A 15,386-nucleotide genomic window follows, 5' to 3' on the forward strand; every position below is an offset into this window, starting at 1 on the left:
GACTGGGCAGGCTGTTAAAGTGATTCCTACCCCTGTATGTAACTGGTGAGATATCTTTCCCATTTCAAATAACATTAAGCACTGACTTGCCAAATCCCTCTTCCCAGAACAAATATTTTTTCACAATGACTGTGGCTAGTGCTGCAGACATCTGCAGAATGCTGCCTCTCACTGTGCTTTTTTAAAAAGTGCTTCTAGTCCTTGTTGCTGTTTAAAACTGCCACAGCAAGTTGCAGATAACAATAGGATACTAATAGGAGATCATCTGCAAACCTAACTCCTTTGTAAGCTCTACTATTTCTGCTTCAGAACAGGTATGGAGAAAGCTGCTGCAGTTGATGCACCAAACATTTCTTTACCTTGGATAAGTGTAGAGAAACCAAAGTTACTGTAAATATCACAGTTCCCTATTTATCCTTACTTCTTGTCATCTCCAGCTATATCTCTCCAGGACTCCTTCCTTCAGCAGTGTTACCATCTGCCTGGTATCCTTTTTACTTTCCAGTCCATTTTTTTCCCCACATTCCTTCCCCATGGACTTTCGGAGAGAGCCTTCACTGAACTTCATCTCAGAGAGATCAAGGACACAAAATATATCTGAGCAAACTGTTGATCATATAATAGCCTAGTTCTTTAATTACTACCACTCCATACCTATTCTGAAGCAGAAATAGTAAAGTTATAATAATAGAGTTATAATAATAGAGTTATAATAATAATAATAGAGTAGAGCAGAGACAACCATTGTCCTTATCAATAAAAAGTGATAGTCATTTATAAAGTTAGGCTATGCTAGGGTTTACCATATAACAGTGTCTGAGACAGCAAGCTCTTAATACCAGGTGCTCCTTGCTCATCCATGCTGGCCTCCTCTAGTCTTTTGCTTTATTTCTTGCTCTTTGGGAGGAACCAGTCATAAGCTTGAAGGAGGTGATCCTAGAAAATCAGGAGGCCTCCTGGACTGCTCTTCCCTCCAGGACTGTATCCCATGGGGTTCTTCCAAGCAGGTCCCTGAACAGGCCAAAATGTGCTCTCCTGAAGTCCAGGGATGTGATCCTGCTTTTTGCCTTGTTCCCTCCTCTCAGGATCATGAACGCTACTGTCTCATGGTCACTGCAGCCAAGGCTGCCCCCGACCTTCACAACCCCAACTAGTTCTTCCTTGTTTGTAAATGTGAGGTCCATCAGAGCACCTCCCCTCATCAACTCTTCTGTCACCTGTGTCAGGAAGTTATTATCAGTGCACTCCAGAAACCTCCCGGATTGCTTGTGCTCTGCTGTGTTGTCCATCAGATATTGGAATGGGTCAAGTCTCCACTGAGGACCAGAGCCTGCAAACAGGAGGCTTCTTCCAGTTGTCTGAAGGTTTCATTTACTTCTTCCTGATCAGGCGGTCTGTAGCAAACATTCACCACAATGTTGCCCACATTGGTCTGCCCGTGAATCTGGACCCATAAGCACTCAACTGGCACATCTCCATAAATTCCCCTTGCTCTCTCATATAAAGGGCAACTGCTTCTCCTCACCTTCCCAGCCTGTCTTTCCTCAAGGGGCTGTATGAATCCATTGCAGCACTCCAGTCATGTGAGCTATCCCACCAGGTCTCTGTGATTCTAGTAAGATCATAGCCATGCAACCATATGCAGACCTCTAATTCCTCCTGTTTGTGCCCTGTGCTGAGTGTGCAGGTGCATCAGAGAGGCACTCAGTCATGCTGATTTCCCAGAAAAGGCATGAGCACTTCCCCCATAATGCTGTCCTGTAGCAAACTTCCTTATGTGTACATACTTGAGCTGGGCCCCTTTCTGCCCTATTTTGTTGATTATGAAGTCTCTCCTGCCTACATCACCCTGCACCTTTTGATTACCAGCCTGGTCCACCTCTTCCTCACATGACTGTTGGTCATCCTTTCCCTCCCCCGTCATTCATAGTTTAAAGCTCTCCTCACCAGGTTGGCCAGCCTGTTGGCAAAGATGCTTTTGCCCCACTTCGTTGTGTGGATCCCATCTCTTCCTAGCAGTCCTCAATCCTCAAAGAGGGTCCCATAAAAATGACCATAAAAACAAAAATCCAGTTGCTGACACCAGCTGTCCAACCAGTTTTTGACCTACCGAATCTGTCTGTTCTTCCTCAAACTCTTCTCTCTCACTCATGGCAGTATTGAGAACACCACCTGGCTCTCCATGTCCTTGACCATCACCCTCAGAGCCATGCAGTCACACTGGATACATGCCGAGACTCCCCTAGTAGTGTCATTGGCACCCACATGGAAGAGCAGCAGGGAGGCAGGTCTGAAGGCCAGGCAAGCCTTGGCAGCCTCTTCACAGTGTCCTGGATCTGAGCCATTGGCAAGCAGAAAACTTCCCTAGACAGCATGTTGGGTTGGCAGATGGGGGCTTCCATCCCCCACAGCAGGGAGTCTTCAACTACTAGCATTCACTGCTTCCTCCTGGTGCTGCTGGATGTCTTAATACAGTAGGATTTGAGTAAAATACATTGAATTTACGGTTGCCGTAGATGCTGTCAATTTAGACATCTTGTTAAATTAACAGTTAAAACATTTAACTCTCTAGTGTCCACATTACTGCTACTAAAACTCTTTCTTATTGCTTTTGTAGAATTTTGTATCTTCCAGGGAAATTAAGTGCTTTGATGTGTTAAAAGTAGGAGGATGCAGTTTGATAGCTACAGGAAGTGCAAACGGTGCAATAATTTTGTGGGATTTTGAAGCTGCCTCTGTCAGATGTCTGTAAGTAATATTTTCATGGAAGCATTTTGATCTCCAGTATTTCATTCTAACCTTTCAAACAAAACATTGGAAATTCTAAGAAGTATCATTCCTGATGTGTGACCCATCTATCAAGTGTGATTGAGAAGTAGGAGTTAAGAGTAGCAATTTATCTCCCCCCACCTCCCTCCTTCAAGATTATTCGGCTAGCCAGCATGCTGGCCATTTGTGGAAGGGGTGATGTAATCAAGAATAGGGTTTTGACATAATTCAGCACTGTCGCTGAGCAAAACTGTTGCTAAGTCTCTCTGTCATTGATTAGTGGCTGCTACAGAGCTGTAGAACCATCCTTATTTTGGATGTTTCATATTCGAGAGGACATCTGGAAAGTAATGCTATTTCCACTAATACTGGCAAAAGTGCTGCATTATCAGTGATTGATGTGGTGGCAGTTCTGCTCCCTATTTTATCTTATTTCTTCATCTTTGTTTTGGAAATGAGTGTGCCTCAGAAAATAAAGTAAGTAGAGGTTCTTTCACCCAGACATATGCAATCTTAGAGACACTTCTCCACATCCATATGAACATTTCTGGCACAAGGTAGGGACAGGCAAGCAGCTTCAGCGTAGGCTCTTAAATGACACTTTCAAAAGCTCTGCACATTTCTTTTTTATCTTATCATGTGCCTTGAGAAAGACACTGCAGTGGATAGGCTGTTGGCTTGTTCCACTGTTCTTGTTTGGCTGGAGAAGTTTAGTCAGCATCCCTCCCTCACTAGTAAGATGCCTTTTATAGATGTGTAGCTGAGTATCCCAGCCATTCATTGAAAAGAGAAATTGAAATGCCCACTGAACTGTGTTACAGCCATTGCTTCTGTCTTTCAGATTGGGATTCAGTTATATTTAGATGTACTTTCAGATGGGGAATTTGGCTGTTCTTCTATTAAAAGATCCCTTAACCTTGATTTTTGGGTGAAAATGGCATTACCAAACTAATTTTTAAAAAATGAGGCAAACAGAAATAAGCCTGTCACAGTCTATTGAGCTGAGGCTGTGGGATTAAGCAGTGATCTTGATCTTGAAAGTGAGAAAGATGGAGTAATGGAAAGACATTCCATCCCAAGAGGTGAAGGGGAAGGACAGCCATCACTGCTCGCCTGAAGGGGTAAGGTGTCAAAGGAGAAAAACAGATGATTTAATAAGCAACAAGAAGAAAGATATGACCAGTGAAAAACAACACAACCAGTTTTGTCTTAAATGAAAGAAATTAAATTCTTTTGCAGAGGAGAGTACTGTTTTGGCAACAGCTGGGTTTTTTAGGATTACTATTTTTGTATTATCCTCTGGCCTTTTTTTTAACCTTTGTACTGTTCTAATAACTGTGCCTTTTTCCAGTTCTGTATTTTTCCCCTTGACCTATATTTGTGGTAGTGCTTCTCTTGTTCCTTGCTGATTTTAAATGCCTTCTTATTCTTACCTTCAATTCTGATGAAGATAATTTCCTTTTGAAATAGCTATTCTTTCTCATAGACAATTTAGGAAAAAACAGGCAATTTGAGGGGGCTGGGAAGAGACACAACCCCAAAGCTGTACTGCTCTGAGGAATGTTTTACCATACCTTCCCATCTCCTACCAACTAAGGAGTGGAGGCATTTTGCTGAAACACCTCCATGATTCCAGCTGGCTAGCTGCCCAGATCAGATTCTATATCAAATACCACTGACCAATTTTGCCTAGTTCTAGCAAAAACTTTTAACAAGACTAGTAGTAATTAATATAAAAACTTGTTGGTTAGTTTGGGTTTTGGGCAATCAAATTTAGGGGAGAAAAGTGTGTTTTAGATTTGTAGAAGTTGAAAATTTATTTAATTTTCTTAACTTCCAAAGAATACAAAAATTCATCTGGGAAAAATGTTTACTTCAACTTGAAATGTTTAGCTGTCAGTCACTTGGAAGAAAGAGGAAATGTTGAAAGTCTCTCCACTCGAGAAGCCTATGACTAAGGTACTCCTCAGTACTTTGGAGACATGGGCTCAGTTCCTACTTATGTCTGGATGGTTTTGAACGTACATCTCCCACAAGAGTCCTTTAACTATCATGCTACAGGATACAGTGCAGTGCAAATGGCAAAGGGGAATCTTCATTTTCTTTTCCTGGAACAATTTCAGTTTGCATGGAATTCTTAGCTATGTAGGGAACCACAAGATAGGAAAGAAATATCCATACCTCCCAGGTCTAGTCAATTATTTTTTCAAAGTAGAGCAGCATCAACAGGAATGGTTGAGAGCCTGCCTTTGCTTCATCAGAATACGTGGCAGCTCTTTGGCAGGTGGAAAATGTGCATTCCAGTGCCAGAGTCAGTATTGGTATTGGTTTTTTCAATTATTAGTTTGAGTTCAAAGCTGTCAGCAACAAGAAGAAAGCCACGGGTCACATGTCCAACAAGGAGAAATCTGAAGTGATTTTGGAAGTCTGGTAAAGATCTTCCTATTTGCTCTTGGTTACACGTAATATGCTTCAGGAAATACAGAGGTTCACAGAAAGTGACGAAATGGTGCAGAATATTTCCAGAAGTTCACATCTGGAGTAAGCTGCCACATCAGGAAAGTGAACAATGACAGCATATCATGTTAGATGATTGAGTGGAGAGGCATGATGGTTTTTCTGTGTTGGTTATGGAATACAGGCCTTTTTAAGACCATCCAAAGACAAGATTTAGCTACACTACCCAATAGTTTCATAGCATCCTTCATTTGTAAAATTGGCATATCTGTGAGAAAGTGAGCTGAATTTATCTGCACAACAGGAAATAAAAGCTCAACTGCAGTTCTGGCACTGTCTCCTCTTCGTTTGCTTTTTCCTTCCTGTATATCAGGAGGCCAGTTCATGTGGATACATGGAAGAAAGGGAAATCAATAGTTTGCAAGTAGGGTATTATGCCTGGGGGTTACATGACTGGATTGAATGCCAGGAACAAGATATTTTTCTAATATTAACTTAGCTAGTTAACTCCAACGTAAGTTATTTTACTTTTATCTTAAATACTAATTCTCAAGGAAATACTTGGTGGAATGAAATGTTTATCATTCCATCAGGTTACTGTTTTTTCTGGCACCAGCACATTCTGTGCCTACTCTTTACTATCATTAATTCGTCATCACTGATTAACTGATTTTGGAAAACTGTCTAAAACTTTCAGCTGACATATGCGCTAGGAAACAAAATGTTTAATTTTTTGATTACCAATAAAGTCTACAACTTTTTCTGGGAACAATACACAACCTACCTGACATATCCTGTACAAAAATCTTTATTTTCAGGTATAATATTAATGAAGACAGCCAGCCTTCAGTTCCTCAAACACCTGGAGTCAATGCTGTGTTATTCCTTGTCCACAGTGCTTTCTGCTCTGGGTAACTGTATGCATTGTATCTTTTACCATGGCAGGGGCATTCATTTGGAATTTTGCTATATAAAACTGATGTAATTTTTGACCAAGACAGCTGTTTAAAATTGCAGTTTGGTTTTGTTTTTGTGTTTGTATCTAATCAATTCAGTGCCAAGTCCAAGCAATTAATTAGTTTTCCCATTATTCAATTTTTGGTATGTTTATTAATGCATATTACATAGTCTTCTTTTTTTACCACTCCACTAAACTATCCTTTTATGATCCAAATGACCTCCAAAGTCTCAATTCTGTTCCAGCTGAAGTCAACTTTTGTCTGGTATTAGTTCTCCTGTGTGCTGTACCTTCTTTGACTCCTACCTCTGTCGGATAACTCTGTGTCCTCTGTGGCAGCAGGTTTTTTCTTTTTTCAAATGTGGTACAATCCTCAAGGCATTAGACACTCTCAGAAAACAGAGGGAAGTTTGTTGAAGTGTGCAGCCTCGAGTCTCATCTTAAAACAAACTAGAAGCTGGCATACACTGGTAGTGCTGCATGGGGAACAGAATTTCAGCCAAAGATGCCAAAGATGCCCATTTAAGGCAAGCTCAGGAAGTATGGGACAGATGAGCAGACAGTGAGGTGGACTGAGAACTGACTGAAAGGCAAAGCTCAGAGGGTTATGCTCAGTGGCACAAAGTCTAGTTGGAGGCCTGTAGCTAGCAGTGTCTGCCAGGGGTCAATACCGGCTCCAGGACTGTTCAACTTATTCATCAGTGACCTGGATGGACAGAGGGTGCCCTCAGCAAGTTTGCTGATGATACCAAACTGGGAGGAGTGGCTGATACGCCAGAGGACTGTGCTGGCATTCAGAGGGACCTCAACAGGCTGGAGAGATGGGCAGAGAGGAACCTCATGAAGTTCAACAAAGGGAAGTGCAGAGTCCTGCTCCTAGGGAGGAATAACCCCGTGCACCAGCACAGGCTTTGGGCTGACCTCCTGGAAAGCAGCTCTGCGGAGAAGGACCTGGGAGTCCTGCTGGACAACAAGCTGACCATGAGCCACCAATGTGCCCTTGTGGCCAAGAAGACCAATGGTATCCTGGGTCGTGTTAGGAAGAGCATTGCCAGCAGGTCGAGGGAGGTGATCCTCCCCCTCTACTCAGCCCTGATGAGGCCGCATCTGGAGTACTGTGTCCAGCTCTGGGCTCCTCAGTACAAGAGACACATGGAGGTACTAGAGCGAGTCCAGTGGAGGGCTATTAAGATGATTAAGGGCCTGGAGCATCTCTCCTATGAGGACAGGCTGAGAGAGCTGGGAATGTTCAGCCTGGAGAAGAGAAGACTGAGGGGAGATCTTATGAATGTGTATGAGTATCTGAAGGGAGGCTGTAGAGAGGATGGGGACAGACTTTTTTCAGTAGTGCCCAGTGGTAGGATGAGAGGCAACAGGCACAAACTGTAACACAGGAAGTTCTGTCTGAACATGAGGAAAAACTTCTTTACTGTGAGGGTGACTGAGCACTGGAACAGGCTGCCCAGGGAGATTGTGGAGCCTCCATCCTTGGAGATATTGAAAAGCTGTCTGGACACAATCCTGGGTGGCCCGCTGCGGGTGACCCTGCTCGAGCACGGGGGTTGGACTAGATGATCTCCAGAGGTCCCTTCCAACCTCAACCATTCTGTGATTCTGTGATTTTGAGTGAAAGGGGTTGCATGCATACGTAACTTCAGAAGTGCTTATCTTCCAATGCATATGCAAAGGCAATGGCAGCCAAAAGGACTTAATACAGTTTAAATGCTTATGCAGCTTTAAGGTCTTAAGCAATTAGGCAACCTTTTTGCTCCCTTAAATCATAAAGATGGTTTATGCTCTTATGTTGCTTTAAAACCTTCAAGGAGCTTATGCATTTACTACACTCCTGAATGTGACATTGCCACTTAATTGAACATAGATCTGCTTTTTGACATTACAACTTAATGATTAATTTAAAAAATACTAGGTAAATTAAATGCAGTAATCATAATTCACAAATATATTTTTTATAGATCAAGAAAAATTCTGATAATGTTCAAGTGTGAGGTTCCTGCAGTGACTTTGAATTGATTTATGTTCTGTATGTCCTGTAAAGGTATCTGAGTGAATTTGACTGTGATCCTATATACACAAAGCATGTTAAAGAATGGTAGTAAGTTTGTAAAATCAAGCACTGAAAAACTACAAAATCAGGGCCACCTGTGTAAATCTAAGTGGCTGCATACTTTCTGCATAGTCTTTACATTATCCCAGTTATTCCGATAGTCTTGTAGAAAACAGAACAATTGTGATGTCAATGTAAGTTAAGTCTGTTGTCTGTTAGAACTTTTCTTGACTCAAAAATGCAAACATTGGAGACCACATCCAATTTTTTTTCCTTGAGTTTCTTCCACACAACCCCATTTCTGAGCACTGTCTTAATAGATTGAAAGGAAGTTTCTATAATTAATTGAAAGCTATTTGCAGAGCAAAGTACTGTGTAAAATAAAAAGGAACAAGCCATTAGCAAGTGCTGAATTTTTCCCCTTCACTTTTACACTAGCATGAAAACCAGCATTTTGATTTATTATGGATTTAATTTGTTCACAAGTTCTGACAGGATAGGTTGGCTGTGTGATAAGCAAATCTTGTTTAGTTACTTGGATAAATTTCTAAAACATCATCAATCCTTAGTCTAACCAGTCTAATCACTTCAGGCACTATTTTTATTATCCTTTATTACACTGGACAATGTTGATTTCCAGATAGCAAACAGTATCTTCAAGAATGTTAGTGATCTCCATTACTATATTTTGTACTGTCAGCAATCTCTGAGTATTTTCTTTCACACAGGAAAATTGGTTCCCTGTCTTCTACTGCTGCTACTGTAAGGAGTGATATCAGTGCCATTCCGGGACAGGGGAATACTTATTTGAACCTAAATAAGGTAGGTATAGTGGCTTCATGAATTCTGCAGCACCCAAAACAAATTTCTGTTTGGTTTTATTTTCAAATCTAGTAGCTTACTAAAAAGCCTCCATACAGCCACGCAGAAAGCTAGAGGTCAACAATAACACAGGAATGAACTTTGTTTTTCTAAGCTTGGAGTAGAAACAAGATGGGGAATTAAGAATATATTCTGTCAGGCAGCTGGCTCTCTGTTACATGGAATGGCTGACTACCAAAGTTTTTGTCAGATGCTTATCACCAGCAATTCTGACTTTCAAACAGTTGAGAACTAGAAGGAGAAGGTAAAACAGACAAATCATGAAGTGACTACATTGCAGTCAGACTGGCTTGGATGACGTGGATATATCGGCTAAATTTAAAGCATTTTCAAAGAACAGAAATGGTAATTTTTTTTAATTTGCAATCAAGCTGCTAGTATCTCAATTTGTGTTTTTTTGCTAGGGATACCATTGTGATCTTTATGGTACTTTTTCCTTTTCTGCCAGAAGAAGATGCCATATCTGCAGAACAATAAATGGCAAGTAGGGAAAAGGAGGAAAAAAACTGTTCCTATCTCTCAGTTTCTTTCAAGCTTTTTTTTTCAGCATATGGCACTTCAGTAGATTCCCAGGTTGGCACAGGTCTAGTTTTGATCTGCAGACTAAAGTATACAATAGCCTGTGCTATGTAGTTATTAAATAACAAAATGCACAGCCATATGCAGCTCTTAAAAAGATCCCAAAAAGCCCAACACATCAAGCCTGGCAATAGGTAGGATGAAATTGAAGTGGTTTGTCCTCTTCTAAGACACCTCAAACATGGCTAGGTAATTTTTCCTGCCTTCTTTGACTTTAATTTTTGAGGCTTGTGCTGATTATGGTCAGCCTTGGGGATCATCAGAAACCCATATAATGATACATAACTGAAGGTCTGTGAAAATTTTCCTACTGAAGATTTATATGCAAGTAGATGTTACTGCTACTCCTGAATTTTTTTGACCTTTTCTCAAGGTAATAACAAGATTATATGCATGTTCTAAATAAAACACAATAATCAAGAGATCTAGGGCACATTCACGTGACTGTAAGTGATCGAGTTTGCTTGCCCTAAGAAATTATTGCCCTCCAGCCAAATTTACCTTTTGCATATTCTTAGCTTATTCCAAGTAATGTATCCTCAAATTGCAGACTGGTTGAAGCTGGCTGTTTTTACTGTTTTTACTATTTACTACTGTGCTGTTGCTCTGCTTTCCCTGAGCATTCATCAGAATGCAGAGCTGGAAGAACATTTGGCCTGAACTCACAGTAGATGTACTTATACTCTACCTAAAGTGGATGAATATAGTGGCGGCATCTGATCATGGAAATGTTTTAAATTAACTGTATTTTGCATTTGCAACGAGCTAGCATTACAGCATCTCAGCTCAAAGGTGACAACTATTCAGGTGTGCTAACTTGACTGCCTGCAGTCATGAGTACTTACTTTACAAAGATACCTAACTCCTGTTCATTTGTGATTTTGACACCTTCCGATTAAATGTTCCTTGTTTTCACTCATTATTCTCCCAGATAGAAGGCAAATTGGGAGAATATTTGAATCCTCCAATTAAAATATTATAAGTTCCTAAAATAATTTCAAATAGAGAACTATTTTGTAGACTCACGTGAGTTCTGTTTTCTAATTCTGTTACATTTTATTCCTTCCTTTTAGGAAAATACAAGAAGTGATGAAATTAACACTCAAGTAACAACAGGTATAGAAGTATGTTGTTTTTCATTCTCTTTGTTGTTAATCCATGAGTGTTCTGCTCACATTCCCATATGAACTGAACAGGCAAACTGGCAAACTTCTTTTGAATTTAGAATAACTGGGATACCAGCTGGCATGTGGATGACACACCTCCATGTCTTTTGCTCACACCAATTTTCAGTTATTTCCCAAAAGCCAGCCCAAGATGCAGGCTTTACAAGGGCTCAAATACTGATTTTGCTAAACAGATGTGATGCTGAAAGTCTTGCGCAGTTTGGGAGCACTGATTATACAGTGTTCCCTTCCACATAAACATTTGAGCAATGAATTAGTGAAATGCTATACCAAGAGAGAACTTAAGTCAAATGTGAATGAATGGCCTTACAGAAAAAATCTTCAAAAGTAGATGGAATTTTAGAAGGAAAAGTCTTGTCTATAGTATGTATCCTTAAAACAACAGAAACAATAGAGAGTCCAGTGCTTACAAGCTAAGGCACTAGACTGTGCACAGGGAGGGAGTCAATGAGTTTGCAGGAAGCAAAACCTCTAGATTCTTCTGAATCTTTTAGAAATCCTCTGCTGAAAAGGAGACTTTCACAATAACAAGAAATTTGATGGTTTGAAGTGTGACTTTAAGCTGAATTTATTCTGCTAAAAAAATGTGCCCAGATTTTTAGAAACCAGAATATCCCCAAGCCTTGTACCTGGTCAGTGAAATATACATTCATGCCAGGTCTTGCACCCATTGAATGCCCATTTCACTGAGCACCTTCATAAAACCCCAGGATCTCCAGCTCTAGGGAAGTCACAGCAGGAACTCAGAAGGGGTTTTCTGTGACCCCCAGATTGGGTTTAGCAAAAGTTTTGAACATGAGATGTACGTATAGAAATCTATGAGTTCAGAGTTGGTAAGTGTCATTTAGTTATTAAACTTTATTTCATTGCTAAATTTCTGGTCATCTCAGAACCCTCACCGAGAGACTGCAGAACTGCCTCTCCCCTGTCCTGGTGACCACTGTCTTGCACTGCTCCTCCACCCTCACTGATGTGTGCAGTTTCTGTAAAATCTGTTGCTATGCTCTGAATAAGGTTTCTCCACCTCATGGAGAAATAGTTTAGATGAGATCATGGAGACTGTTCTCATGTCTTTTCAGTTTTTCTTTATCCGTATCTGTAACACATTTTCAAAGTGATGTTGTCCTGCAAATGAAGTTTCTTTCCAAAGTTACTTTTACCTAGTGTGATGTAATTTCTGTACATTCAAAACCAGTACCAAAAATTGTGTTGAGATGATGTATTATCATTTGTGTTCCAAAGCAGAAAAAGACACAACAATGTGTAAGAATGTGCAATACTTGGAGAAGAACGTATCGTTATCCAAAGCTGTAATGCGATACTCACCAGTACTGGCTTCTGCTCATGAAAATGGCTATATCTATCTGTGGAGTATTCAGGTAGCTATCTGAATGTCTTTGGGATGGGACTGGACCAAAGGAGAAGGCAATTCTGCCAATTTTTGTAACACGCTTTCTACTAACCAGCATTTGCAACAGCTTGCATTTTTTGGTTCATAGTTTCTTCCATGAACACAAATTACTTCTTTTACAACTGTAGCAGAGAGTAATCACAAATGGAAAATGAGGAAACATATGACTAGAAACAATTATGACAAAAACTGACTGTAAAGTTGTGTGAAAGGCTAGTAGTCAATTTTTCACCCATTTAATTTACCTTCTAAGAAGGATGATAGGCAAGGCATAGCATCCTGCTCTCAGAACAGGAGAATTATGTCTCACTAGCAGACTTTCTCCAAAATCATTTGGAGATAACAGACCCCGTGCCCTGTAATGACAATCAGAGATGACCTGCATCTGTGTCTGGGGAGGAGTAACCCCATGCACCAGTATGTGCTGGGGACTGATCAGCAAGCAGCTGGGCGGAAAAGGATCTGTGGGTTCTGATGGACAACAAGTTGAGCCAGCAATGTGCCCTCACAACAAAGAAGGCCAACAGTATCCCAGGCTGCATTAGGAAGAGCATTGCTAGCACGTTGAGGGAGGTGATCCTTGCCCTCTACTAAGCACTGGTGAGACCACGTCTGGAGTGCTGTGTCCAGTCCTGGGCTCCTCAGTACAAGAGAGACATGGATATTCAAGTCCAGCAAAGGGCCTACGGGCCACAGAGATGATTAAGGGATTGGAGCATCTGTTGTATGAGGAGAGGCTGAGAGAGCTGGGAATGTTTAGCCTCAAGAAGAGAAGGCTTGGGGAGACCTTATCAATGTGTATAAATACCTATGGGAGAGAGTAAAGAAGACAGAGACAGACTCTTCTCAGTGTTATCCAGTGACAGGACAAAAGCTGATGGGCGCAAATTGAAATACAGGAAATTCCACTTAAACATAAGAAAACACTTTTTTTACTGTAAGGGTCACTGAGCACTGGTACAAGTTGCCCAGAGACTTTGTGGAGTTTCCATCCTTGGAGTTATTCAAAACACAACTGGACATGGTCCTGAACAACCTGCTCAACCTGACTGCTTTGAGCAGGAGGGTTGGACTATACGATCTCCAGAGGTGCCTTCCAACTGCAACTTCTCTGATTCTGTGATTCTGTGAGTGCAGCATTGCACAAGTCAGTTAGCACTAGCAGGGTTACAAATCAGGGAAGAATAGTATCCTGACACATGGGATCTATAGGTATAATCAGACTGTAAAGCCAGTCATACAACAGGCTGCCAGTGGCTTAGGTGTTGTTACCACCTCAGGCTCTGCTCCAGGAAACATGTCATTCTAAACATGAGGCAAAAAAGTAAATACAGAAAGAGGATAGAGTACCATGACATAGTGAGATAATATTGGTCATCATGGTGGACAGTGATCAACACACTTCAGCCATGTCAGGCTTTAAAAGGTATCCCAGCAAAGGCAAGTCATAGGGAGAAACTTTCAGAAAGGTGATTAGGTAGCTTTGCAAATGTTCTATGCAGAAATAGAATACAATAATGAATGTCTAGAAGTACAGTAAGTGTGGAATATGTTCAGTTTTGTTGTCTTCATTATTGATACTTTAGTGTGCTCAGATGCCTGTAGGAATTCCCAAGTTCAGATGGCAGTGATGTCATCATTGTTACGATCATCATCATCATCATCATCACTTGGATGACAGAGGCAAGAGTCTCCTCATCAGTGAGACATTCTCCCTCACCTCCTCCAAGGCTGAAGGGATAGAAATGCAGAAAGTCCACTGGTGTTTGCTTGAACATATGACAAGCGGGTGAAGGAGGCATTATGGATCTATTTGAAGAAAGAACTGACATTTCAGTAGCAAATGTGATATACAGTGATGATATTTCATAGCAAATGAGATGTGACCAGTGAGGCAGGGATGGGTGTAAATGGGCTATGAATTGGCTCTAAAGTGAAACAGCACAGGCTTTTGATGTAGAAAAGATGGCAATCCAGTAGAGTACACCCCAGCTATCTTGGTGATTCAGTAGATTAGGAAAAAAAAATTCTAGTAACTTTCTGAATGGATATGAGCTGGATAAGGCTGCATATATCATTTAATGACATTCAACTTCTATTGCACTGATTTTTTTCATGTAGATGTTATAAAGAGAAATATGTGTGTTTATTTAATTATTTTATTGTAGGGAAACTTGCTGAAAGAAATTTTGCCCTTTTCAAAATATCCTTCAGTTTCTCTGACAGCACTGTGCACAGACATCTCTACTAAAGTTCTTTTGGCAGGCAGTAAAGGTAAGTGAACACATTAGTCATTCTGTCAAGACAGTTTGTAGGACCACAAAGACCAAAGGACCACATAAAAGATTATTCTGTAAATGTGCCAGAAATATGGAAAAGAAGGTCAAAAGGCTGCCAGCCTTTCTCTATCAAAGCTAACATTAAAATAATCAAAAAGGATATTTTCTATATGCATGGATGGTATGTTGAAGCTTAGCGTTAATAACATTTTCAGTAGTACAGTTGTTTTAAAAAAAGACATTACAATTTTCTTTATTCAAAAGCCTTGCATACACTTTCTATCTGAGTTGATGTATCAGTGCCAAAGGCAGAAATTATTATTAAGAATCAGCAAAAATTTCACATCCCTGGTAACAGGTTCCCACAAGTAAATGAAAAACTGCTGCTATGGCTGTACCAAGAGACATGTTTCAGTCACTGATGTGCATGCAGCGCACAGTAATGGCGTCATATGTACACAGCAATATAAGGAAAGAAAGCACTTGTGGTCTCTGGTAGCAGCTCATTGTCAGACTATTAATTTCACACCAAATCTGGCTTTCATCTGGCAGAAAATCCAAGAGTTTATCTGCTGTCTGACTCTTCTCCAAACTTTTAGGCTCACCCTGGGAATTTTTCTCTTCTGCATCTGTGATATGAGATTTGTGTCCCTTAATGTGTCACTTTTCTTCTAAAATACCTACTACAACTGTGTATCCCATTGGCTTCCTGCACTTATACTGTCAGGAAGTTGGATGGAGAAAGCTTTTTTTCCATTTGTTTCAAAACTGAGCAGTAACTTGAAGTTGATGCTGAAGT

General features: G+C 40.6%; 1 protein-coding gene across 1 annotated transcript in view; it reads left to right on the plus strand.

Moving 5' to 3' along the window:
- WDR64 (WD repeat domain 64) overlaps positions 1 to 15,386 on the plus strand; it is a 102,709-nt gene that overhangs the window by 70,029 nt on the left and 17,294 nt on the right. The window contains exons 16-21 of the mRNA XM_026102538.2: positions 2,618 to 2,748; positions 6,045 to 6,137; positions 8,978 to 9,071; positions 10,784 to 10,826; positions 12,143 to 12,276; positions 14,477 to 14,582. Of these exons, the coding sequence (XP_025958323.2) occupies positions 2,618 to 2,748; positions 6,045 to 6,137; positions 8,978 to 9,071; positions 10,784 to 10,826; positions 12,143 to 12,276; positions 14,477 to 14,582 (601 nt within the window). The remainder of the gene's footprint in view (positions 1 to 2,617; positions 2,749 to 6,044; positions 6,138 to 8,977; positions 9,072 to 10,783; positions 10,827 to 12,142; positions 12,277 to 14,476; positions 14,583 to 15,386) is intronic.

The sequence above is a fragment of the Dromaius novaehollandiae genome, chromosome 3 (genome assembly GCF_036370855.1).
Source record: "Dromaius novaehollandiae isolate bDroNov1 chromosome 3, bDroNov1.hap1, whole genome shotgun sequence".
Taxonomy (NCBI): domain Eukaryota; kingdom Metazoa; phylum Chordata; class Aves; order Casuariiformes; family Dromaiidae; genus Dromaius; species Dromaius novaehollandiae.